The sequence below is a fragment of the Procambarus clarkii genome, chromosome 83 (genome assembly GCF_040958095.1).
Source record: "Procambarus clarkii isolate CNS0578487 chromosome 83, FALCON_Pclarkii_2.0, whole genome shotgun sequence".
Taxonomy (NCBI): domain Eukaryota; kingdom Metazoa; phylum Arthropoda; class Malacostraca; order Decapoda; family Cambaridae; genus Procambarus; species Procambarus clarkii.
In genome coordinates, this window is record NC_091232.1 from 23847292 (window position 1) to 23873489 (window position 26198).

Below are 26198 nucleotides of genomic sequence, written 5' to 3' on the forward strand. Positions count from 1 at the left end.
AGGCCACTAATATCAATAGAAAACTTAACCAAATATACTGAGAAGCAACACTTCCACTTTCTTAATTACCATATCATAATTACGCTTCCAATGTAAATTAAGTTAATCATATGATAGGAACAGCTTATCCCAATTACTGAATGCTTAATTAAATGAATGTGCTCAGCATTAAGTGTGACGTTTGATTTAAGAATAAAATTATGAAGTTATTACCAGCTAACCTTAGAACCATTACCAAACATGACTTATTGTCTTAAATATCTAAAATCTTTGACCCCTGAAGCTTACTTAGCTTCGTGAAAATAAAAGAATGGATTTTGGTACAGAAGAGCTGGCAGACCCAAGTCTGTTAGGAATAACTCCTGCCTCCAGAGCTACAAGACGTATGGAGAGAAATTACTGATATACAGGACTGTATTGAGAACATAACTGTTATTGGAGAAACAGTGGAAGAAGGAGTACTGGCAACACAGCAGGTGTTGTTGATGCCTCTAATGAGTCGTACGGTGAAGTAGCTTATCTTTTAATAATGACTCATTTATGTTAACCTCCAAGACAAGAGTTACTCTGTTGAAAACTGTACTCTACTGAAGATGGAGTTAACAGCATTACAAGTTGGCATTCGCTTGGATCATCATATTAAGCGTACCCTGACAATCATTAATATTACAAAACAAGAAATCGAGAGCAACAATGAAGCAGTTCTTCAATGGATTAGAAATAACAATAATACAAACCATCCACCTGTTTAGGAAGTACTTATAGTAACGACGATGACCATAGTATATATACCAACGAAGAACGAAACTAGAACGAAGAAATCTGAACTATTGAGTTGGACAAACTGGAAAGCTGTTTTTTACTTGTCGTGCTTTGACAAATTAAACTAACCTAACCTAACCTTCCTAGGCTTAATATACGATATCTGAGGCCTAATATAGTTCATATGTGACCTGTACTAGGCTTAGGAATATTTAAGTTTGTATTTTAGCTTCATTTATTTTAAAATAGTTCCTTACTATTCAGTATACTACTATCTAAAAGCTAAGAACGTACGAATTCTGATTATTGACAATCGTCACAGTAGATTCTATCTAAACAGGAGGATGGGTTCTATATGCGAGTAATAGAGTCGACAAACATCAATATCTTTCAAAAGGATATTGCATGTTCTAACAGAAGAGAATCCAGTTGATAACTTGTCTACAGGACTGATGTTGAATCAATAATTAAAGCTAAATCGTGGTTTCATTGACCTAAGTGCCAGGTAGGCAACAGTTGGCCATAGCAGAAGCCACAGGTCATAGTGACACAGACCTCGACTACTACAATGATTTAAGCATAAACACTGGTGATAGACTGCACTAGGTACTCAAGTTTAAGTAAGTGGATTAGAATAATGAAGTTAGCATTTTTGTTTCTTCTTAATTGTAGGAAACACGTACTAATTCACAAGAATTATCAATTAATGGGCAAAAAAGTCCAAATACGAAGACAGGGGAACCCCCCCCCCTCACCCCCACCTAACACTGTTCAAATTCATTGAACGCATCGATCATGACAGTCGTGTTGAACTTTGTTGTGGCAGAAGACTTGCGCACACGAATATTGATATTGATACTCAACATCCATGACTCCTAAGAGAAACTCATTGGGCACCACACTTAGTGTTACATGAACATAAAGTAACCAAACACAAAGAAGCGCAACACACCCTAGCGCAATTGAGGCAACAATACCTCAAGTTCGACGAATTCTTAAGGCCATAATAAAAACTTGTATTGTCTGCGCGAGATACGATACCCGGGTATGTCCTTACCTAGGATCTCCACCATTTCCCAGGGAAAGGGTCTTCCACCTCTATTCGGCACGACTATTCAGGCGCGATCACGCTCACAGGGGTAAAAGACAAAAGCACTAGAAAGGCATATGTCTGTTTGCTCACATGTGTAGCCATTCGAGGAATAGACCACAAGCACCTTAAAGGCATATGTCTGTTTGCTCACATGTGTAGCCACTCGAGGAGTAGACCTACAAGTGACTCAACACGTGTGCATAATCATTACCTGATTTACCTGAAGACCACTAACTCCTGTGGCATCGACGAGGGCAGGAAGCCAGCGGCTTGTCGAAGGTCCCCCATTTCCCTTAATGATCTTTTCCATGTATATTTTAGAATTCGACACAGTTCTGACAGTTTCAGCTTTGACTGGTATGCAGTTCCTTGGGTTAATGTCCCTGTTGGTGAAAACGCATCTTCTGTTCTCAGCCCTACATTGTGGCTTGGTGAACTTAAAACCGTTGCTTCTTGTCTGTGTTACATCTGACTTTCTGAAGAAAATAACCGGATCAACAACCTCTAACTGGTTCAATATATTAAGTATTCATGAGTTCCGCCCTGACATGCCTGGTTTGCAGTGTTGTTAGTCCCGTGGCCTTCAAGTATTCCTGATACAAGAGATGACTTAGCTCTGGAATGACTTGTTGCCCGGTGTTGCACCTTCTTCAGAGCAGCTGTCTTCTTCTGAAAATGAGGTCTCCATACTTGGATACAGTAACCCAAATGGGGACGCACTTACAGTTGAATCATTACCTCTTTTCCTTAGTCAAAAGTACCTTCTGAATTAGTACTAGTTCTATAGTATTTTATATCGCATTAGTTCAGGCCTTCCTTACATTACTCACATGTCCAGCCCGAAGCTGATGATCTGACAATAGAGTATATTTAGTGGCTTGGGAAGCGTATCTACAAGAGATCTGTACTTATCCTCTGGTTCAGACTGCACTTGGGTAACGTTAAAGTGTGTGAAATAATATTCCTCCCAGAGTAATATGGCATAATCGATTCTATGAATGCAGTGTGGGGGACAGTGAAACGTTGTTTTTGCTAAACACTGTATATGCAGAAACTTACTAACATGCAACTTGAAACTGTTGTTACATAAATAGTCCCTAGTTAACAATTGCCTGTTGACCTATAAATCAGAAGACCCTGATTAAAAGGTACCGTTAAATCCAGCCTATAAATTATGGCATAATCATAACTCCAATGTCGTCCTTTGCAGATGGGGAAGACATAGATCATTCATTCATCTGTGAAAGCGATTTAGGACAAGGGTTTAATATCTAACAAGCATAATAAGGACATGGAATGAAATACGGAAAGCGTACCAAACAACATTATGTGAGCACTATTATGGGGCCAGCTCTCCCTATATATATGACTCGATGTTCTACCCAACAATATTGCCCTTGTGGACAATACATGGACTGTGATTGACACGTGTCAGAAGGTAGCATCATATCTGTTCACCGGAACTGCCAGGCATCTAAGGGCACAGCTATTATAAAATGTTTGACAAATTAGTACAGTATCCACAGAGTGAATAGGTCTACTGGACCCATTCACTCTATGGGAATTACCAGACCCATAGACTCAATCATGACTTCTTATCTCTTTAAAGAAAACTCGTTCTCTCATTCCATGTGGTATTCCACCACCCAATTATCATATAGATGGCGAGCACTTGAGAACTGCGAGCCTTACAGATACCTTGGTGTCCCCATTAACTACCCTGGGTACCTTTCTTCTCGCAAGAAGAGACTGTTGGAGAGATTAAAGCCCGTGCGGGTCCTTGTTGTTGGTGTAAATCATGGAATTAACGTGAGACTTGCTAGAATGTTCTATGAATCATTTATCCCCTCTGTGATTGACTAAAAGGCCTTAGATCTTACACTGTATACAGACAGAAAATTAAAATCCCTTGAAGCCTTGCCAAATGAAGTTATGCTTCTCATCCTTGGGGCTCCAAAGTCTACGAGAAGTTAAAATGAGCCGAGTTAAAATTAAGAACAATAAGTGAGAGAATTTTGTCCATTAGCACAGTTTTCAGTGTGAAGGCGTCGAGTAGATCTCGGCAACACATGAAATTGCAAGCTAAACTTTCTTATATGCTACACTCGCCTGAGGTCTATAGAAGGTCTCCATCAATTAAATATGTGCCCAACTCAATTAATGATTAATCAACCAATTAATTCACGGGATAACTGGGATCTATCAGTTGACTTTGTAAATACACCTAAGAAAGATTAAATGTGCACACTCTACATTATTAATTTAAAACAGTTGCACTGAAAACCATCGCTGAGAGTACTCAGGTTATGGGTAACGATGTGTATCAGTACTATACCGACGGTTCTGTAGAAGGTAGAAGATGTACCGGATGTGCATAAATTATATTTTAACGATGTTACAACAGTGTCCGTGGTGTAGTGGTAAGACACTCGCCTGGCGTTCCGCGAGCGTTTTGTCATGGGTTCGTATCCTGGCCGGGGAGGATTTACTGGGCGCAATTCCTTAACTGTAGCCTCTATTTAACGCAACAGTAAAATGTGTACTTGGTTGTAACAACGATTCTTCGCGGTGGAGATCGTATTCCAGGGACCTGCCCCAAACGCTACGCGTACTAGTGGCTGTACAAGAATGTAACAACTCTTGTATATATCTCAAAAAAAAAATTATCTCATTCATTTTGCAATGAAGCGCGTCAATGATTGGGCAAGTACAACTCAAGTCTAACCTGCTGGCCCTGATTTTTTAAAAGACAATGGCAATGGACGTATATACTGTGACTCGCAGTGTGTACTCCTTGGACTGAACGCAGATAGTAGTAACACCCAGAAAATAGTCAGTGATATTCGATTAAAGGGTTTAGCTGCTAAAGAAAACAGATTCGAAATTAAATTATTTTGGATATTATAACATGTTAGCATCTCAAAGCATGATACTGTTGATATGCTTACAAATACAGCCTGTAGCAGACCATTATCAGAAATTAATATAGGTGTATCATTAGCAGAGACAAAGAGAATACTTAAACAAATATCTGATGAAAATCTTTGTGAGGGAATGGGTTTTCACCAGCTAAATCTTTTACTAGAGTGTGGAGTGAAGGAGCGCTTCCGTGCACCCGGGTACGTAAATGGGCGTGCACTCGGTCTAGAATTGATAACCTGTACATGAGACATCAAGTGCTTAGGCTCGTTGGAGAGCTTAAGCTATCAACATTCAAAATATGTTCTTATGGCCGTTGTAACACATTTGTAGAGATAGTTGTAGAGAGTAGCTTTGTTATTGTAAGATTGTGGGAGACAGCAGAGCGGGTGGTGTGCTGTGAGGCACCAGCCACCACCGGGACATTTCCATAGCAACCAAGACAGACGCCTTGTGACGTCACCAGCGCGCCAACCAAGGGGAGCTGTGATTGGCTAAGAGCCTTAGGCCCTAGATGCACATCTCTGTGATTGGCTAAGAGCCTTAGGCCCTAGATACGCATTTCTGCGATTGGCTAGTGCAGGATGGGCCAGTAGGCCAGCATCTTGCCGCCCTGTGCCCAATGAAGCCGTGGAAATGTCAGCACTGTGGAGAAATGCCCGACAGACCACTGGAACATTATCTAACACAGTGCACAGTTACAAACCCATTAAGATTTCAATTTAGATTCAACAGAGCAGAAAAAGTTGTTAAAAACGTATAGCAAAATCTTACTGAAACAACCATACGAGTCATAAATACTCATACACCGCCCAAGTAAAACAGAAACAAGCAACACTTAGTGAGCTAGCCAGAGGCTTAGGGCCCGCAGGATGTGCGACAGGTTTGCCTTAAACCAGCAAATAGTAGAACCAACTAGGAAGGAGAACACGCTGGACCTCATTTTCACTAATAATGATGAATTGATCAGGAACATAATGATTACAAATACCTGTTACTCAGATCACAACTTAATTGAAGTTATGGCAACCATGGGGAGTAGACCTTCAAAACCAGTCCAGATTCCCGGTGGAGGAGATTTCAGCAAATTCAACTTCAATAATAAACAGATAAACTGGGAGCGAATAAACCAGGACTTCACAGAAATAAACTGGGAAGAACAGCTAGGAAATGCAAACCTGAACCAGTGCCTGGAAAAAATAAGCTCAGTAGCACTAGAAATATGTTCAAACCGCATACCCCTAAGAAAAAAGAGGGAGAAATGCAGATTGGAACGGGAACGTCGTTCCCTATATAGGCGAAGAAAACGAATCGCGGAACAACTTGAGAGTCGCACCCTATCTCAAGAACGGCGAAGAAGGTTAGGTAGAAAAATAGAAACAATTGAACGGAAGCTACAAGAATCATACAGAACCCAGGAGAGGCAAAGAGAGCAAAAGGCCATCAGTGAAATAGAAAGAAATCCGAAATATTTCTTCTCCTATGCAAAATCAAGTTCAAAAACCACATCTAGTATCGGGCCCCTGCGAAAGGGAGATGGAACTTTCACCGATGACAACAAAGAAATGAGCGAGCTACTGAGGACGCAGTACGACTCTGTTTTCAGCGAGCCATTAAACACACTAAAGATTGATAACCCAAATGAATTTTTCATGGATACGATACCAACATCAAATCATATATCAGACGTCACTCTATCCCCACTGGATTTTGAAGAAGCCATAAACAGTATACCTATGCACTCTGCACCAGGCTCGGATTCTTGGAACTCCATATTCATAAAGAACTGTAAAAAACCACTATCGCAGGCCCTCCACATTCTGTGGAGACAAAGCCTAGATACTGGCGTTATTCCTGATATACTAAAAACAGCAGAGATAGCACCACTTCATAAAGGAGGAAGTAAGGCAGAGGCAAAAAATTACAGACCGATAGCGCTAACATCGCACATCATAAAAAATTTTGAGAGAGTGCTAAGAAGTAAAATCACAAAATACATGGAATCACAGCAACTCCATAACCCCGGACATCATGGTTTCAGAACAGGGCGCTCTTGCCTGTCGCAGTTGCTGGACCACTATGATATGGCATTAGATGCTATGGAAGACAAACATAACGCGGATGTAATTTACACAGATTTCGCAAAAGCTTTTGATAAATGTGACCATGGTGTTATTGCACATAAAATGCGTTCAAAAGGAATTACCGGAAAAATAGGCAGATGGATCTACAATTTCCTGACCCACAGAACCCAATGTGTAATAGTCAACAAAATAAAATCCAGCCCATCAACCGTGAAGAGCTCAGTCCCCCAGGGTACTGTGCTTGCTCCAGTACTTTTTCTCATCCTCATTTCGGACATAGACAAGAACACAACCTATAGCACTGTATCATCCTTTGCAGATGACACTAGGATCTTCATGAGAGTAGGCAACATAGAGGACACGGCGAACCTCCAGTCAGATGTAGATCAGGTCTTTCTATGGGGTACAGAAAATAATATGGTGTTTAACAAAGATAAGTTCCAGCTCATGCGCTATGGAAAAAATGAAAATATAAAAACGGAAACCACGTACAAAACTCAGGCAAATCATAACGTAGAACGAAAAGGCAATGTAAAGGATCTGGGTGTACTCATGTCGGAAGACCTTACCTTTAAAGAACACAATAAAGTAGCCGTCACAACTGCAAGAAAAATGACAGGTTGGATAACAAGAACTTTCCACACTAGAGATGCTATACCGATGATGATACTTTTCAAAACGCTTGTGCTCTCTAGAGTGGAGTACTGCTGCACAATGACAGCACCTTTCAAAGCTGGAGAAATTACTGACCTGGAGAGCGTGCAGAGATCCTTTACTGCTAGAATCCACTCAGTAAAACATCTAAACTATTGGGACCGACTCAAGAGCCTAAAACTGTACTCCCTTGAGCGCAGGCGGGAGAGGTACATAATAATTTACACGTGGAAAATATTAGAGGGGCTGGTCCCAAACCTGCACACAGAAATAACATCACATGAGACCAGAAGACATGGCAGGATGTGCAGAATACCCCCGTTGAAAAACAGAGGTGCAACTGGTACTCTGAGAGAGAACTCTATCAACATCAGAGGTCCGAGACTGTTCAACACGCTTCCACTTCACATAAGGGACATAACTGGCCGACCCCTCACAGTGTTCAAGAGAGAACTGGATAAGCACCTCCAAAGGATACCTGATCAACCAGGCTGTGACTCGTACGTCAGGCTGCGAGCAGCCGCGTCCAACAGCCTGGTTGATCAGCCCGGCAACCAGGAGGTCTGGTCGACGACCGGGCCGCGGGGACGCTAAGCCCCGGAAGCACCTCAAGGCAACCTCAAGGTAACCACAGGAATATCCTTAAAAAAAAAAAACATTCTGCCATAGCCACTATGCTAGTCTGACGTAGTTTTCGCTTTGTCGGCCAACCAAGTGAAACTACTGTCTCTAGTGGTTTCTAGTGCATTTCATATACCTGCAACATCGTCGTGTGTCGGCAAGGAACGTAACAGAATCCGGAAACTCTTCGTATTTGCGTGTATTCCAGGAAGTGTATTTGACTGGAAATATAGCAGTGGGTAAACACACGAACAGGTGTAACAGACTGTGTCGTGACTCCCCACCTCCAGTGATCATCAGACTTTATGTGATCTCCTGCTAGTGTCACATAGCAGGAGTGTCCGCGGAAAACAATATATATCTAGGGATATTTCAGTGATATAGGAACTAAACACAGTCAGATAACTTTTAAAGTGTGTCTCAACATATTAACCAATATATCATAGTGATTACCATCCGACCGTTTGTGTTCAAGAAAAAAATCAGTGAAATTCGTGTGTAGTCAAGGCCTGCCCTCGTGGTGCCTTTGGCGATAGTTGCCAAGTCGTCAATAAATCACATCTCTCGCTATTGAAACATCAAGTAATCAGTGCCCATAGTGCTAAGCTCTCTATGTAAAACCTGTGTCTATTATAACAAAAATTAAGATAACATATTTTAATATCAAGTGAACAAATTATACACAAAATAAGTCCGTCGTGTGTATGTAAACAAGGGCCACTTGGAGGTAGGCCCACCCCAGTACCCTCTGTGTGTGTATTCTTTCAAATAGTGTAACGTACTCAGGTAACTAGTGCCCAGACACAGAAACTAGAAACTAGACACAGTGGTAGCAACACTGGCCATCCATACAGCCTCCCCCAGGCCTGTCTCAAGCTGGTAAACACCACGGTCAATACCCACGGCCAGCACCCACGGTGCTGGCCGTGGGTGCTTCCACTTCATGCAACATGAAGGTAGATTACCAACAGAGCTTTCAATACCAACTCTGTTCAGCAGCCATACACAAAAAATGTGCCAACATGACTAACAATTCAAGGAGAAATGGTCCCAGTGACCACTCTGTGTACTGGCTCTGCAAAAAGGATGATGTAACATTTTTTAAATTGATGGAAATCCTGGATAAAACTCCCGCCGAAAACAGAGAATTACTAATTAATGCCTGCATAGCAATTTCTAATGTCTTCAAACAAACTGTTCATGACACCAAGGTACAACCAGATGTGGCACAGAGCTCGGTGGCAGCGGCGCCTGAGCAGGGCGCGGAGTCGGGGATGCCTGAGCAGGGCGCGGAGTCGGGGATGCCTGAGCAGGGCGCGGAGTCGGGGATGCCTGAGCAGGGCGCGGAGTCGGGGATGCCTGAGCAGGGCGCGGAGTCGGGGATGCCTGAGCAGGGCGCGGAGTCGGGGATGCCTGAGCAGGGCGCGGAGTCGGGGATGCCAGAGCAGGGCGCGGATTCGGGGATGCCTGAGCAGGGCGCGGAGTCGGGGATGCCTGAGCAGGGTGCGGATTTGGGGATGCCTGAGCAGGGCGCAGAGTCGGGGATGCCTGAGCAGAGCGCGGAGTCGGGGACGCCTGAGCAGGGCGCGGAGTCGGGGACGCCTGAGCAGGGCGCGGAGTCGGGGACGCCTGAGCAGGGCGCGGAGTCGGGGACGCCTGAGCAGGGCGCGGAGTCGGGGACCCCTGAGCAGGGCGCGGAGTCGGGGATGCCTGAGCAGGACGCGGAGTCGGGGACCCCTGAGCAGAGCGCGAAGTCGGGGACCCCTGAGCGGAGCGCGGTGTCACAGGCCCCGGAGCAGAGCACGGTGTCACAGGCCCCGGAGCAGAGCACGGTGTCACAGGCCCCGGAGCAGAGCACGGTGTCACAGGCCTTGGAGCAGAGCGCGGTGTCACAGGCACCGGAGCAGAGTGCGGTGTCACAGGCACCGGAGCAGAGCACAGTGTCACAGGCCCCGGAGCAGAGCGCGGTGGCACAGGCGCCGGAGCAGAGCGCGGTGTCACAGGCCCCGGAGCAGGGCACAGTGTCACAGGCACCGGAGCAGGGCACAGTGTCACAGGCCCCGGAGCAGGGCACAGTGTCGGGGACGCCGCAGCAGAGTGCGGTCCCTGGCAAAGGGAAACCAACAATACAAGGCCCCAAAATCTGCTGGTATTACAAATGGGCTACCTGTAAGCATGGGGTATCGGGAAGAATAAATGGAACATGTACATACGATCACCTTAGAAAGTGCAACAAGTGTACGATCACCCTACTCCTTGTTACGAACCCGGATCCAGCGTCCGAGCCTGGAGCAGTGACAACCACGCCATCTGTGGGTCAGCTCCCGAAACCCCCGCCAAACGGACGACGACACCTAGTGAGGACAGCGTGTACTGGCCTCGAGGACCGGTTTCCAGTCTGGTTCAGCGCTCAACACCGCCGCTCCTGACCTCTGGTGAGGTGGTGCTCCGACGACAGCGCCATCTATGGACTGGATACGTCAGGTGTTTGTGCCCGAGCCCGTAAGTGAGATGTATTAGTGTCCCGGTTATTGATGACGTGTCTGTTTACAGAGTCGACCTGGGACCACTGTGTTGAAGGTTGAGTCAGTCTACCCGAGGCAGCCAGTCTCCATACTGTGAAGTTTGCTGCAGCTGTTGTGACGTCGTCCCCCCCGGAAGAACACTGTGGTGTGTTAGCCTGCCAGTGGAGTGGCAGTGAAAGGATTTACCCGGGACCGACTGTTGGAGACGATAATCCACTGGGGTATTGAGGACAGGAGGGTGATTTGTGATATCACACGAGACTCCTGTCTAGGGCATACCCCTTATATCGTTCGTGGAGTGGCCGTACCAGCCTTGGTGGCTCAGTACCTGCCAGCAGACCAGCTGGACGTGTGGTTGACGGCCTCCACGACGGTGCCCCCAGTGGACCTGTGTTTTGGCTGACCTGTGGCCAGGGTAGGCTCGGCATTCTCAGAGGACACGTCTTGAGGCCACGAAGAAAGCACCGCGGACTCAGCACCTAGCTTCTTGATCCAGAGTCTTCAGCGGAAGACTACATTGTGAAGAATCCCCTTGTCAAGTGTTAATACCCCTCCCCCTTGTGTACTCTTTTATTCTATATATTTAATCGGTGATGGTGAACATTATAATATTAAGTTCTTAACTTTCTTTCCCTACTCCCTTTTAAGTTACTTGCGTCACGGATCTCATCCCTTGATAGCCACTACTGGCTCGGGAACGGATACATATATCTTCCTCTAACAACATCAGAGTAAGGACCCCGTTGCGTCCCGAGAGGGCCGTAACACTCCTCAATACAGGTAAATGTACCAAAAGCTGTGAATTCTTTCACCCAGAAATTTGCAAGAACTCTTTGGACAGGAAAGAGTGTTTCAATGCCGAATGTCCAGCTTTTCATATAAGAGGTACCAGACGAATAAAACCGACAGACTACCACTATGAAAACAGCCACTACTCCATCAACCGGGATAATTTTTTAGCAAGAGGAGGAGGAGAAGAATGGCTAAAAATGACCAGACTCTACCACCAACTCGGTCAAATGCTAGAGAGGACGCAAACACAGTAGCCTCCTTACCAGAGCCTCAGATATTAACACCAAGTAAAGCATCCAACACTTCCACTAACACGATAACATCATTTATATTTGCCAACATCCAGGGTATAAAAACACGCAAATCCAACAAAGTTCACTTTATAGATGGTCTCCTTCATGAGGCAAATGCAGTGTTTGCAGCCCTAACAGAAACTCACCCAAAGGACTACCTTGATGGTGAAATATGGATCTCAGAATACAATCTCTTCAGATGTGATAGGAAACACCGGCTTCAGGGTGGGGGTCAGCCTCTACATCAAAGACACACTCATCTGTACTGAGCTGCTAAACACCTCAAATGATATGGTGGAAGTGCTGATAGTCAAAATTGAGATCCTAAATGTAGTTGTTGTCCTTGTATATAAGTCGCCGGAGGCAAACCCTCAGCAGTTTAAAGACCAAATAATGAAAATAGAGCACTGCTTGGAAAACCTCGCAAATCCAGCTCCGAACATCATCCTGCTTGGGGACTTCAACCTACGGCACCTGAAATGGAAGCACCTGGCTAATACAGTAATATCAGAAAGAATACCAGGAAGTAGCCTAAATGAACAGGCACATGCAAATGACCTGCTACGGATGTGCGATAATTTTGCCTTAAACCAGCAAATAGTAGAACCAACTAGGAAGGAGAACACGCTGGACCTCTTTCACTAATAATGATGAGTTGATCGGGAACATAATGATTACAAATACCTGTTACTCAGATCACAACTTTATTAAAGTTCTGACAACCATGGGGAATGGACCTTCAAAACCAGTCCAGATTCCCGGTGGAGGAGATTTCAGCAAATTCAACTTCAATAATAAACAGATAAACTGGGAGCAAATAAACCAGGACTTCACAGAAATAAGCTGGGAAGAACAGCTAGAAAATGCAAACCTGAACCAGTGCCTGGAAAAAATAAGCTCAGTAGCACTAGAAATATGTTCAAACCGCATACCCCTAAGAAAAAAGAGAAAGAGATGCAGATTGGAACGGGAACGTCGTTCCCTATATAGGCGAAGAAAACGAATCGCGGAACAACTTGAGAGTCGCACCCTATCTCAAGAACGGCGAAGAAGGTTAGGTAGAGAAATAGAAACAATTGAACTCAAGCTACAAGAATCATACAAAACCCAGGAGAGGCAAAGAGAGCAAAAGGCCATCAGTGAAATAGAGAGAAATCCGAAATATTTTTTCTCCTATGCAAAATCAAGATCAAAAACCACATCTAGTATTGGGCCCCTGCGAAAGGGAGATGGAACTTTCACCGATGACAACAAAGAAATGTGCGAGTTACTGAGGAAGCAGTACGACTCTGTTTTCAGCGAGCCATTAAATGCACTAAAGATTGATAACCCAAATGAATTTTTCATGGATATGATAAAAACATCAAATCATATATCAGACGTCGCCCTATCCCCACTAGATTTTGAAGAAGCCATAAACAGTATGCCTATGCACTCTGCACCAGGCCCGGATTCTTGGAACTCCATATTCCTCACGAACTGTAAAAAACCACTATCGCAGGCCCTTCACATTCTGTGGAGACAGCCTAGATACTGCCGTTATCCCTGACATACTAAAAACAGCAGAGATAGCACCACTCCATAAAGGAGGAAATAAGGCAGAGGCAAAAAATTACAGACCGATAGCACTAACATCGCACATCATAAAAAATTTTGAGAGAGTGCTAAGAAGTAAGATCACAAAATACATGGAATCACAGCATCTCCATAACCTCGGACAACATGGTTTCAGAACAGGGTGCTCTTGCCTGTCGCAGTTGCTGGACCACTATGATATGGCATTAGATGCTATGGTAGACAAACAAAATGCTGATGTAATTTACACAGATTTCGCAAAAGCCTTTGATAAATGTGACCATGGTGTTATTGCACATAAAATGCGTTCAAAAGGAATTACCGGGAAAATAGGCAGATGGATCTACAATTTCCTGACTAACAGAACCCAATGTGTAATAGTCAACAAAATAAAATCCAGCCCATCAACCGTGAAGAGCTCAGTCCCCCAGGGTACTGTGCTTGCTCCAGTACTTTTTCTCATCTTCATATCGGACATAGACCAGAACACAACCTATAGATCTGTATCATCCTTTGCAGATGACACTAGGATTTCCATGAGAGTTGGCAACATAGAGGACACGGCAAACTTCCAATCAGATGTAGATCAGGTCTTTCTATGGGCTACAGAAAATAATATGGTGTTTAACGAGGATAAGTTCCAGCTCATGCGCTACGGAAAAATTGAAAATATAAAAATAGAAACCACGTACAAAACTCAGGCAAATCATAACATAGAACGAAAAGGCAATGTAAAGGATCTGGGTGTATTCATGTCGGAAGACCTTACCTTTAAAGAACACAATAAAGTATCCGTCACAACTGCAAGAAAAATGACAGGTTGGATAACAAGAACTTTCCACACTAGAGATGCTATACCGATGATGATACTTTTCAAAACGCTTGTGCTCTCTAGAGTAGAGTACTGCTGCACAATGACAGCCCCTTTCAAAGCTGGAGAAATTGCTGACCTGGAGAGCGTGCAGAGATCCTTTACTGCTAGAATCCACTCAGTAAAACATCTAAATTACTGGGACCGACTAAAGAGCCTAAATCTGTACTCCCTTGAGCGCAGGCGGGAGAGATACATAATAATTTACACGTGGAAAATAATTGAGGGGCTGGTCCCAAACCTGCACACAGAAATAACATCACATGAGACCAGGAGGCATGGCAGGATGTGCAGAATACCCCCGTTGAAAAGCAGAGGTGCAACAGGTACTCTGAGAGAACTCTATCAACATCAGAGGCCCGAGACTGTTCAATACGCTTCCACTACACATAAGGGGCATAACTGGCCGACCCCTCACAGTGTTCAAGAGAGAACTGGATAAGCACCTCCACAGGATACCTGATCAACCAGGCTGTGACTCATACGTCAGGCTGCGAGCAGCCGCGTCTAACAGCCTGGTTGATCAGTCCAGCAACCAGGAGGCCTGGTCGACGACCGGGCCGCGGGGACACTAAGCCCCGGAAGCACCTCAAGGTAACCTCAAGGTAAGGTAGCAGTGGAGAGATCTGGGAATGTCTTCCCAGTGTTCAAGGCAGTTTTCCACTAGAAATTCGCGGGAATTTCGAACAATAGTGATGGATAATTGTGCTTTGCTGTGTTTGCCGCCATTTTGTGCAAGCACTCTGCTTCGCCCCTGAGGGAGGTGCAAAGCCACCTAGTGAGGGGTGGGTATGAGCTGTACCGAGCCATGTCGTGCTCAACACAGCTCATCGCAGGGTACTCTAGCCTAGCTGCGTCACCTTGGGAGGTAGCCACGGCCGATCTACGAATCTACAGTGCTGCAGCTTCATTGTGTGTGCATGGTAGTATGATGGAATGGGTAGGCTGGTGTAATTGAGAACGTACCCCTGTGTCGATTTTGGTGATTTATATCTCTAAGCCTGATTTCCAGTTCAGGTGATCTGCCCCCATTGTCACTATAGCACCTGATAGGTGATTGAAGCGCGGAGCACATGAGATTTCACCCCTATTTAACGCCGTTTCAGTCAAGGAGGGGTTGAACTGAGTATAATGTGTGTACGTGTGTGTGAGTGTTTGGACACAGGAGAAACATTCAGCTGTGTGTTTAAGTAGGACTGGATTCCATACTGGTGGGGTTTGTGTTGATTACATTTCTAGGTGAATTGTGTCATGTCATGTCATGTCATGCTCACAAGTGTAGTCCTTTGCCGGAGATCCCGTTCCGGTCATCAGGTTATGGTAGGGGTAAAGTGTTGTAACACCGGGGTTTTCCTGGCATAGGATATTGTGGATTGTTACCAGTGTGTGTGTTTATATACAGGTGTTGTGTTTCCCCGGGTTTTGACAAGTGTAATTTATACGTGACTGACATGCTTAACGTAATTTGGTGGATTTGTGGCGAAGAGTGAGTAATGTCACGGTCGTGTTTGACCGCTCTGTTAAGTAACGTAAATTCCTGGGAGTAATTATCGATCCGTGGGATCGCTAATCACTTGCCTAAGTTGATTAGGAGAGTGTTATTTCCTTAGTGTTCCACATTAGCGTTTAATAACAGAGAGCTACAGGTGAGGTCAGTGGGTATGATACCTAATCATAGTGTCATGAAGCCGAGTGTGTTATCAGTGTGTTTCATTAATTGTCATGGCAAGTGAGTTGCAATGCTTGGGCCGTGTTCTAATTAATTGGTTTAAATCACCGTGTGTGTTATTGCTGTTGTTTCAGCCAATTGTTGGGCCGTGTTTTAATTGTTTTAGATCATCGAGTGTTGATTTATTGTGTCGTGGGTGAACTCGTCAGTGGGCCGAGTACTTGGTGTTATATACGGACAGAGTACCGCGTACTCTGTATATTTGGTTGTCCAGTATTCAGTGAGCGTTGATTGAGAGGGTAATTAACGTAATGTCACAAAGGGAACACCCATTGCTTATAGAGGAATTGTTCACAAAATAATTTGAGTTAACATAAAATACGTTTGGGTTAATTAATTTCCAAGGAACAGTTGCTTTGGTCAAGGGATTTGGGGCCAAAAACAGCCACTTCAGGCAAAGTGGGAGTTGTGCTCTAGCTGCCGTGAGGTGCAGACGTGTCGCCTGGCCTCTCCGGTAGTTGGAGTGTTTGCCGCTTTCGTCGGCAGGGGGTGTGGGTGTGTCTACCCTCCTGCTGTTCCTGGCTGGTGTGGACGTGGCGCTTTTGAAATGGGCGGCCATCTTCTCTGTTGTGAGGGTCAACTTTGTGGGTTTGGAGTTTACTGGTCGTGCGGGATACCCTGTCGTGGGGATGGTCATGTATGACATGCTCCATATCCCGGTCATGGAAATCTACGGTGTTGAGCTGGTAACTGCTCACCGTGTGGTTATCAAGTTTGTGGGAGAAGCGGTGTACCGTGACTTTCTCCGGTGGTACGAGGGACGTACCTTGCAGCTGCAGGATGGCACCGGATCTGTGTCTATTTCGGATCGTAGCGGTGCCATGACGTATGTGAGTGTCCATGGGCCCCCCCATGGAGTTTCCCGAGACCCTCCTTCGGCGTTTCTTCCACTGGTTTGGCGCCGTCGTCAGTGTGCGATTGCACACGCAGTCTTCTGGCAAGTATGCGAGTGTGAAGACCAACATTCGTACCCTAGGGATGCGCTTAAGGTCAGACATTCCACCCTCTGTCCAGCTTTTAGAGTACTCCATACGGGTGTACTATGCACGGCAACCGCAGACGTGTTTTCGTTGTGGACTGTTGGGCCATCAGGCTGCCGGGTGCACTGAGGCTGCGGCTGCTCCCGTGAACATATTCAAGGAAGAGGATTTCCTGCCACTCCCCCTGGAGGAGGACTCCGGGGGTGAGGAGGTGAGTGTCCCGTTGGATGCTGCGGCTCCCTCTGCTTCGCCTGTCCTTCCTTCAGTTGTTGAGGACCCTCCTCCGGGTGTTGCCATGCCGTCGGATGTTCTTCCTGATCCCGTCGCTGTCCCCGCTGCTCCCGATGGCCTTAGGGGCGATCTCTGTGCGTCGTCGGCGCTCTCCTCTTCCTTGTCTTCTGCTCCTGTGCCTGGCCCTGCGCCCTCGCCTTGTGTTCCGTCTGTGATGGGTGCTGGGGTGGCGGTGCCGCCTCCTGCTGTGTGCGATCTGGTTCCACCTGTGGTTAAGGCTACTGCTGTTCTGTGTTCTGCGTCCGGCTGGTGGTATCCGTGTTTCTGGGTCCGCATCCGGCTCGGACGATGTCCGGACGGAGCCCAAACGTTCCCGGCTTTCATCTTCTGCCTGGGCTGATGTTGGTGACTTCAGTGACTGTGGGTCTTCAGGTGTTGATGTGGATCCGGATGCATCGATGTTTACGCAGTTAGTGGTGGCGGAGGTCCATGTGCCTGCTGGTGCTGGTGCCTGTGTCTCGGACGTTACTTCTGTTCTTACTCCACCAGGGGGCTCTCCGCAGTGTGGGGTGGTGGCTTCCACTGACAGGGATGGTATGGATAATGGTGCTGGGCGTAGCCTGGGGGTGACCTTACGGAAGGATGCGCGCTGTCCGGGTTCCCTGCCGTTGTCTGGTGGTGTGCCTGTGGCCGTGGGTGCCCCTGTGATGGTGCCCTCTGTCAAGTTCGCTCCTGTTAGGATGCACGTTGGGGCCCTGGAGGGCGTGTTGCCGGCGTCTGTGATGCCACCGGGTCACTGGACGACGATTGCCGAGTTACTGCTGTCTGACGAACGAAGAACTTTCATGGTAGGCAGGTTCCCTACGTGTGGGGACACGTGGCGGCTACTCGCCTCGTCAGTAGTACCATCTGGGTCCCCTGTTTGCGGGTGTTTGTTGCCAGGGTTCCGGATGTTATGGCTTCCCCGGTGGATGGCCGAGCCCCTTGGCGGTGGTTGCTCTGGGAAACGTTCCATGTGCGGTTCCTGCGTGCCCGGTTCCCGGTCAAGTATGTCCACTGATGTCCAGTTTATTTGCTTTATGTAGTGCTGTGTGCCCCTCTGGCTGTTTGTTTGCCCTATTGTGTTATGTGCTCGTGCCTCTCCCTTTGTTTGTTGCGAGGCCGGTGGTTTGGTGTGTGTGTTCTTGTTCATGTGTTTGTTTTGTGTTGTTACTATGCCCTGTGTGTTATATTTATGCCTTACATGTTGTATTGTTTTTTCTTTTGTTTTTATTTATGGCTTGTTGCATGTTATGATTTTATTGTGTTATATTTCATGTTGTACTTCATGATGTGCTTTGTTGTCAGTCCTTCCGGCCGGTGCTTCTGTTTATTTGTTTCATTTGTTACTCTGTTTTGTTTTCTTGTCCTTATTTGCTTGAAATGTTTGCTTGTTTATATTGTTTTTTATTTTGTGTTATGTTCTTGTCTTGATGTATGCTGTCTTTCTCTTGCGTTTCTCTAGTTTTGCTTATTGTTGTACTGTGCTGTCGGTCCTTCTGGCCTATTTTATTTTTTTGGGGGGGGGGCTTTGTTGTTATGTTTCCTATGTTGTTTTATTGTATTTATTATATTTAACTTGCATGCTTGCATGTAAAAAAAAATTAAAAAAAAAAACACTTCAGGTGAAGTCAGATAGTGGTGTAGGAATTCAGGTAAGGCTGACGGCTTGCAATAAGTAACGGTCTGTTGCAAATTATCTGTCAGTTGGACAAGTAATTAAGGGTTCACGGAAGTCAAAGTAGTTATTTCCGATCAGAGTTTGATTGACTCACACAAGGGCTACATTGTTCATTAACGCAACGCCTGTTATTAATATCTGTCAGTTGGACAGATAACTTGAGTGACTCTTTTGTTAGTAAACTCATTGTTAAGTAACGTAGACGTGGGGATTAGTTATCAGTCCATTGGATAGTTAACTGGTCACCTGAGTTAATCGGGATAAGAAGTGCCACAGAAGTGCCATTCATTTCTTTGATGTAACTGTTGAGCCAGTGTTGAGTGTAACGTATTCGTGTATAATTAATTGTTGATTCGAGGAATCGAAATGAATAAACTGTGTTGTTAATTTGAACGCTGTCTTCCGTTACTCCCCACGCATTATTAATTTATCTTTGTTCTGCCTCGTTCCCTGAAATTATTGCTATTAATTTGAGACTGCTTCATGAGACTTGGGCTAGATTCATAGCACCTCACATCTACAAATTTGATGTGAGGACCGCTGATCTACTCATCAGAATCACTCCGGCGATTAGCGAAGGTTGACGGCCAAGTGTACGGGATTTCAAACTTTTGAGGTCTTGGCGTTTGCTCGCGCCTTCATAATTTTTCTATGGTCTTTAGAGTGGGGAATGAGCTGCTTGCAACACTTAATTTAACGTGTTAGCTAAGCAGTCCCTTCCTCAGGAGGTCCATCTAGACTTTAAGTTGAAAGTTGACGGATGTATTAGAATTGTTATGAAAAATCTCATAATCATACTGACCTAACAAATTCACAAAGACCTGAAAACTGTAGCATTTAACATGATAAATATCATGATGAAATATTCATATATGGAACTAATAGAACAAGAACTCGGCAATGTGATGTTATAGTGGCCAAAATATGCCTGGGATATAAACGTATCTGGCAGCTTTATAAAAACCCAATCGTCGAATACACACTGTGTCAAGTTTGTGAAAGAGAAACATGTACTCCCTTGAATATTATATTGTAGAAAGTTCCATATTGATTGATATTCGTCCTCCTGGGCTGAGATATGTTGAACTCTGGATATACTGTCTGAATCTTGGGACACTTGATAATATACTGGACTTGTACCCAAGATTGACTATGCAATGTATCAGATATACAATGTATGTGTTGTACTCATAACCTTAGTTTGTGAAAGTCTCTTAATCACTTTCAGTGGTTAAGTGATTATTAACACACTAGTTCCTATATCAGCTATCTTAACCTGTCAGAGTAGGAGAGATATAAATGTATATTTGCATATATACATGTATGTATGAGTATACAGGATATGTGTAACCTTGTATGAAATGCATTTATAACCTCGTCATGAAACATACTAGCTCTATCAAGCCACAGTAACCTTTCCCTGTCTCCCGGTCCTCCCTATCTTTCCCTCCTCTCCCCAGCCCCCTCGTCCTCCCCACCATTACCCCCCCCCCAACCCCTGTCCCCTCGTCCTCCCCACCATCCCCTCGTCTTCCCCGCCATTTCCCACTCTCTTGTCCAATGCATTCCCAAATGATCCGATTTTCCATAAGAAAATTGGGACAATCAAATGATCTAATGTTCCCATCACTGTTATATAAGAAAAACCTTTAAAAAACGAAATGAAAAAAAATAAAAAATAACTATACTCAGAAAATGAACCGTAGGGTAAAGAACACAGCTGAATTTCACCTCAATGTCACACAGAATAATTAAATCAAAATGAAAATATATCAAAATCTATGTAAAATTAATTTGTCAATACAATTAAAAACCTTGAAATGGAATCGCAACATATTTAGCATAGCGTGTGTTGCTAATTCGTGCAACTGATGGCGCTGTTTTTCAAAAGACGCATGCTTTTGCCTGTCACAAGCGTGGCATTTATATAATAGGTATATAAAAACACGTGCGAGTTGGAATGGAATGTTGCACCAAAATTTCAAAGCAATCAGCGAAGAACTTTTGGAGATTACAGCGTGTGTTGCTGTTATGTCTAAAAGGTGGCTCTGTTTCTCAAAAAAACATGTTTTTTCCTGTTACAAGTGAAGCATGTTTACAGTAGGTATATAAAAACATGCGCCTATTCATATGCAACGTTGTGTCAAAATTTCAAAGCAATCGATAAAGATACTTTGAAGATTTCCCTCACATAAAAAACACATGAAAAATACCGTTTAAAAAAAAAATGTTTTTTTCCCCCGTCACAGACATGACATCTATATAATATACATATAAAAACCCGCGCGGATGCGAATGGAACGTTGTGTGAAAATTTCAAAGAAATCGGTGAAGAACTTTCAAAGATTAGCGATTTTGAACAAACGAACATTTATATTTTTATTAATATAGACTAGCAGTACCCAGCCACGCGTTGCTGTGGCTGAGCACCGCATGTGCATTGCTGAGCCACGGCAACCTTCCCTATCTCCCAGTCCTCCCCACCTTTCCCCCCCTGCCCCATCCCTTTGTCTTCCCCCATTATTTATCTTCCCCACCCCCCTCGTCCTCCCCAACATTCTCCCCTCTTCCAGCCCTTTATCCTCTCCACCATTTCCCACTCCAGCGTCCTCTCGTCCTCCTAACTATTCCCCACTCCACAATCACCATCCCCTCGTCCTCCCCACCATCTCCCACTCCTCCATCCCCTCGTTCTCCCTCCTATTCATCCCTCCCCTGTCCCCTCGTCCTCCCCACCATTCTCATTTCCGTTTTTCGTCCCCATTATCCCCTTCTCCCCTCGTCCTCCCACCCATTACCCCCCTTCCCTGTCCCCTCCTCCTCCCCACCATTCACCACTTCCGTCCCCTCGTCCTCCCCACCATTCCACACTCCCTCATCTGATGCATTCCCAAATGATCTGATGTTCCCATCAGAAAATTGGGAACATCAAATGATCTCATGTTCCTATCACTAAAATATAAGAAAAACAGTTAATAAAACTAAATAAAAAAAATGAAAAAATAAACACAAACTATACTTACGAAATGAACGGTATGGTAAACATCACAACTCAATTAGAATGCAATGGCACACAAAAAAAATAAATAAAAATGAAAATAAATTTAAATTGATGAAAATTCAAGTTATCAATGAAATCGGAAACATTGAAATGGAATCGTAACACATTTAGTATAACGTGTGTTTCTCTTACGTGCAACAGATGGCGCTGTTTTAAACAAAACGTGTTTTTATCTGTCACCGGTGTGGCATCTATACTTATACTTACGAAATGAACAGTATGGTAAACAACACAGCTCAATTCTAACGCAATGTCACAGAAAATAATTAAATCAAAACGAAAATAAATCGAAATCTATGAAAATTCAATTTATCAATGCAATCAGAAACATTGAAATAGGATCGTAACATATTTAGTATTGTGTATTTTCCTATTACGTGCAATAGATGGCGCTGTTTTTAAGAATAAGCAATTTTTTCTGTCACAGGGTGAGGCATGTATATAGTAGGTATATAAGAACACGTGCCTATTTGAATGCAACGTTGTGTCAAAATTTCAAAGCAATCTGTTAAAAAGTTTGGAACATTTCCCCTCACATGAAAAACACAGTTTTCAAAAATATTTTTTTTTTCTCGTCACAGACGTGACATCTATATAGTATGTATATAAAAAACCCGCTCGGATGCGAATGGAACTGTGTGTGAACAGTTCTAACCAATCGGTAAAGAACATTTGGAGATTAGTAATTTTGAGCAAACAAACATTTACATTTATATTTATATAGATGTATTATGAATGTATGTTCGATTAGCATTTTGAAATTACCACAATCATTTTCTGTGGTTGATTGCTCAATAAATCACTGAACTATATGTTAGAACCTATCTCTAACCCTGTCCATGGAGGTTACCTTGCAATGACGATTGCCGTCACCGCGGCCCGGTCCCCGACCAGGCCTCCTAGTTGCTGGTCTGATCAACCAGGCTGTTGAACATCTTCTTATGAAGAACATAAAAATTTTTATATGTGCTGGTTAGAATTGTAAATTTGTGGCCAGCGTCTGAGGTTAAATAATAACAAATTACACACATGCGCCCAAACTGTCTTGGTTCCATATGATTGAGTTCAAAGCCTTATCCTCGTGGACACAGAATATGTGTAAAATTTTCACTGTTGTATGTACAGTTATAAATCACAAGGCCTATCATGGTCGTAGTGACTTGGGAACAATCATTCACTTAAAATGAATTGCATTATAGATATCGAAATGTTATGACACTTGACTCACGTTGACAGCTACACGATAACAGTTATCTTTTCTTAAATAATTTGCTATAAGCCTAATTAATTCTTTATTCATTTTATTAATACCTCAATAATAGTGCTTAGTAGAAAGAGATAACTGATGTATATGGAAACTAGAAAGTATATGTGTGGTATGGTAAGGAAACATTTCATTGATTCAAATTGTAAATTGTAGAAAAGTTTTTTTGTTTTTTTGAGATATATACAAGAGTTGTTACATTCTTGTACAGTTTCTAGTACACGTAGCGTTTCGGGCAGGTCCCTGGAATACGACCCCCACGAAGAATCGTTGTTACAACCAAGTACACACGTTACTGTTGAGTTAAACAGAGGCTACAGTTAAGGATTTGCGCCCAGTAAATCCTCCCCGGCCAGGATACGAACCCATGACAAAGTGTTTGCGCAACGCCAGGCGAGCGTCTTACCACTACACCACGGAGACTGTAAAGAAGACTGTAAAGACTGTTCAGAAAAATATTAGGCTAAATTATTATCCTGTAAATCGTGTATTAAAAATTGTGTCAAACTAATGCAGTGTTCATATTATTTTATTTACCAATTGAAATTCACAAACGGAACTATAATATTAATGCACTAGACCTGAGTTAACTTTACAAAAGAGATAACAGAGTATGTAATAATCAGAAGAGTCGTCCGGTAGCACAGTTTCCCATCCTACAAGTACCTGCTCTCACTCTTCCAGAATGGTTGAGAAGTATCAGTTATGTTATTCTCCTCTCCAGTTTCTTATCAAGAATATGCTTGACACAGCTTGGATATCTTAAAAATAGCTTGCACCTAGTACTGTCTTATCCATCGGACAAGGTGTCCCTATTGTTGAGTGTTAGAGGAGAAGGAAAGTGCTCCGTTTGACAGAATCCGCACTCTAGACACGTTGATGGGGCAATAATCGACTTTCACACTTGCCGAATGGGGTCACCTACTTCTGATACTAAAATCAGATAAGCGTATCTTAGTTAAGTTCTATGGGTCGCTGATACCTGTGGCTCTTTGACATACAACATTAATTTTATGTGTTTCCAGTTATAACGTATGCATAGATCAAATTATCCAGTGTGTCATCTTCTGAATCCTGAACTGTTATCAGTGAGAGTACAGTAAAATACTGCTGTGACTGTCAATAATATAACAACGAATCAATGAGCATAGTGATATGCTGCTGCATTAATTGTGGGTTTGGTTAGAGTTCATAATTTAGAGAAGTGAAACGTTCTGTCGTATCTTCACAAGACATTCAGCCTTGATTAACATCTTCACTAGACATTCAGCCTTAATTAACATCTTCACAAGACATTCAGCCTTGATGAATATCTTCACTAGACATTCAGCCTTGATGAATATCTTCACTAGACATTCAGACTTGATGAATATCTTCACTAGACATTCAGACTTGATGAATATCTTCACAAGACATTCAGCCTTGATGAATATTTTCACAAGACATTCAGCCTTGATTAATATCTTCACAAGACATTCAGCCTTGATTAATATCTTCACAAGACATTCAGATTTGAATAATATCTTCACAGGACATTCAGACTTGATTAATATCTACACAAGACATTCAGCCTTGGTGAATATCTTCACAAGACATTCAGATTTGATTAATATCTTCACAGGACATTCAGCCTTGATTAATATCTTCACAAGACATTCAGCCTTGGTGAATATCTTCACAAGACATTCAGATTTGATTAATATCTTCACAGGACATTCAGCCTTGATTATTATCTTCACAAGACATTCAGCCTTGGTGAATATGAGCCAATTCCCCAAATATCGATAAATATAACTTACGGCACTAAGTAAATAATACTTGAATAAAACGTTATAAGGAAAACAGTTAGTTTAAAATAACATAATACTGTTTTTACAATTACAAATCATTATTAAATGCCAAACATCTTGGAAAATAAAAACATTTTCAAAATATGATTTATTCTATGAAGAGAAAACAACTTACTTGAAGTGATGGCGCACTAAACTCTTCCATGCTGAGACCGTCTTCTGCCAGCGGAAACTCGAAAGGCCACGGTATGGCCTCAATAACTTTATCCTTGCTGTTAAAATAAGGGAAAATGTACCAAATTAATCAATAAAGCATTTGACTGAAACGAAATATGACACATAATAAAGACAGGTAGATAAAAAATTTTAAGCCAGCAAAAATACACTCATAATATTGAACAAGTAATTTATAAGCATATTCATCGACCAGCCCCTTCTCCTGTTGAAACAAAAGTTCCCACGTTGCTACAAGCATTACAATACTGTTATTATGCCATAACAGGCGTTCTGCCCATTCACCTGGACTGAATGGGTCTCGAACCCTGGACCCCACTCTTGTGAGGCCGTAGCTCTATCAACTCTTCTATGAACAATCTTTGATGAATGTTTCCAGAAGCAGCATCCTGCTGCCAGACTGGAATTTTGGCAGCAGGATGATGCTTCTGGAAACATTTCTTTTAAGACTGCTCACAGTAGAGTTGATAGAGCTACGGCCTCTCACGCATGGGGGTCCATGGTTCGACACCCATACAGTTAAGGTGAATGGAATGTTTATTTCCAGGGAAATCTGAAGCGCAGTTTACAAGCGTTCGTACTATGTAGAAAGCTCTCTTCAGTTTGCAAGAAAAGTTCCCATGCTGTTAAAAGCCTTCAGTTGCTGAAAGAAGTCTTTTCACATTTATAAAGCTCTTCTACACTATACCAAGCTTTCCACGTTCTAGGAAGCTATCCCAATGTTGGAACGTGCATTCATAAGGCAGTAAGAAACCTTACTGGATGTAACGAGGGTTACCATGCTATGAGAAGGGTTCTCGGGTTGTACTAGGTACTACCACGCTATAAGAAGTGTTCTCGGGTTGTAATAAGTATTGTCATGCTATAAGAAGCGTTCTCGGTGTAAAGGAATGGAATTCCAGCTAGCTTACACATGGTTGATAGAAGAAGGCACACCGCATTTTGCTTTCAGCAGGTGCTATTACGATGTTGTCGTTGTCGGTTGCCCATCCTTTATGGA

At 43.5% G+C, this 26198-nt stretch overlaps 1 protein-coding gene across 1 annotated transcript in view; it reads right to left on the reverse strand.

Moving 5' to 3' along the window:
* Positions 1-26198, reverse strand: part of LOC123768783 (extended synaptotagmin-3) — a 252127-nt gene that overhangs the window by 133046 nt on the left and 92883 nt on the right. The window contains exon 5 of the mRNA XM_069316476.1: positions 25140-25236. Within this exon, the coding sequence (XP_069172577.1) occupies positions 25140-25236 (97 nt within the window). The remainder of the gene's footprint in view (positions 1-25139; positions 25237-26198) is intronic.